The sequence below is a fragment of the Myotis davidii genome, unplaced genomic scaffold, assembly GCF_000327345.1.
Source record: "Myotis davidii unplaced genomic scaffold, ASM32734v1 scaffold653, whole genome shotgun sequence".
Lineage (NCBI taxonomy): Eukaryota > Metazoa > Chordata > Mammalia > Chiroptera > Vespertilionidae > Myotis > Myotis davidii.
The window spans coordinates 1514003-1515810 of NW_006285129.1; the positions used below are offsets into that span (position 1 = coordinate 1514003).

The window sequence follows — 1808 nt, forward strand, 5'->3', positions numbered from 1 at the left end:
CCCGGCTGGGCTGTTCCTGGCCTTCCCGGCGGCGCAGCTGCTGTTCCTCCTCGCGGAACTTTCTGTCGCGCTCTTGGCGAAGCTCTTGTTCGAGCTCCCGGCGGCGCAGCTGCTGTTCTTCCCGTTCCTTGAGGAGCTGTTCCTCCGCTCGGAGCTTTCTGTCGCGCTCCTGGCGGCGCAGCTGCTGTTCCTCCTGGCGGAGCTCCTGGCGGCGCAGCTGCTGTTCCTCCTGGCGGAGCTCTTGGCGCAGTTGCTGTTCTTCCCGTTCCTTGAGGAGCTGTTCCTCCGCTCGGAGCTTTCTGTCGCGCTCCTGGCGGCGCAGCTGCTGTTCCTCCTGGCGGAGCTCCTGGCGGCGCAGCTGCTGTTCCTCCTGGCGGAGCTCTTGGCGCAGTTGCTGTTCTTCCCGTTCCTTGAGGAGCTGTTCCTCCGCTCGGAGCTTTCTGTCGCGCTCCTGGCGGCGCAGCTGCTGTTCCTCCTGGCGGAGCTCCTGGCGGCGCAGCTGCTGTTCCTCCTGGCGGAGCTCTTGGCGCAGTTGCTGTTCTTCCCGTTCCTTGAGGAGCTGTTCCTCCGCTCGGAGCTTTCTGTCGCGCTCCTGGCGGCGCAGCTGCTGTTCCTCCTGGCGGAGCTCCTGGCGGCGCAGCTGCTGTTCCTCCTGGCGGAGCTCTTGGCGCAGTTGCTGTTCTTCCCGTTCCTTGAGGAGCTGTTCCTCCGCTCGGAGCTTTCTGTCGCGCTCCTGGCGGCGCAGCTGCTGTTCCTCCTGGCGGAGCTCCTGGCGGCGCAGCTGCTGTTCCTCCTGGCGGAGCTCTTGGCGCAGTTGCTGTTCTTCCCGTTCCTTGAGGAGCTGTTCCTCCGCTCGGAGCTTTCTGTCGCGCTCCTGGCGGCGCAGCTGCTGTTCCTCCTGGCGGAGCTCCTGGCGGCGCAGCTGCTGTTCCTCCTGGCGGAGCTCTTGGCGCAGTTGCTGTTCTTCCCGTTCCTTGAGGAGCTGTTCCTCCGCTCGGAGCTTTCTGTCGCGCTCCTGGCGGCGCAGCTGCTGTTCCTCCTGGCGGAGCTCCTGGCGGCGCAGCTGCTGTTCCTCCTGGCGGAGCTCTTGGCGCAGTTGCTGTTCTTCCCGTTCCTTGAGGAGCTGTTCCTCCGCTCGGAGCTTTCTGTCGCGCTCCTGGCGGCGCAGCTGCTGTTCCTCCTGGCGGAGCTCCTGGCGGCGCAGCTGCTGTTCCTCCTGGCGGAGCTCTTGGCGCAGTTGCTGTTCTTCCCGTTCCTTGAGGAGCTGTTCCTCCGCTCGGAGCTTTCTGTCGCGCTCCTGGCGGCGCAGCTGCTGTTCCTCCTGGCGGAGCTCCTGGCGGCGCAGCTGCTGTTCCTCCTGGCGGAGCTCTTGGCGCAGTTGCTGTTCTTCCCGTTCCTTGAGGAGCTGTTCCTCCGCTCGGAGCTTTCTGTCGCGCTCCTGGCGGCGCAGCTGCTGTTCCTCCTGGCGAAGCTCTTGCTCGAGCTCTTGGCGGCGCAGCTGCTGTTCTTCCCGTTCCTTGAGGAGCTGTTCCTCCGCTCTGAGCTTTCTGTCGCGCTCTTGGCGGAGCTCTTGGCGGCGCAGCTGCTGTTCTTCCCGTTCCTGGAGGAGCTGTTCCTCCTCCCGGAACTTTCTGTCTTCTTCCTGAAGGCGTCTTTTCTCCTCTCTTTCCTCCTTCAGCAGCTGCTCTTTCTCCCGCTGCAACTGCTCCTCCTCGCGCTGCAGCTGCTCACGTAGAGCAGGTTTGGAGTACAGTGTGTGGCGGCGTCTCTGGCTTTCCTCTTCTAGTTGCCACCTCCATTTTTGGTCG

At 64.5% G+C, this 1808-nt stretch overlaps 1 protein-coding gene across 1 annotated transcript in view; it reads right to left on the bottom strand.

Annotated features, from left to right (window-relative positions):
• The window catches only part of TCHH (trichohyalin), a 19171-nt gene that overhangs the window by 9133 nt on the left and 8230 nt on the right, over nucleotides 1-1808 (bottom strand). Inside the window, exon 4 of the mRNA XM_015558693.1 lies at nucleotides 23-1806. Coding sequence (XP_015414179.1) covers nucleotides 23-1806 — 1784 coding nt within the window. The remainder of the gene's footprint in view (nucleotides 1-22; nucleotides 1807-1808) is intronic.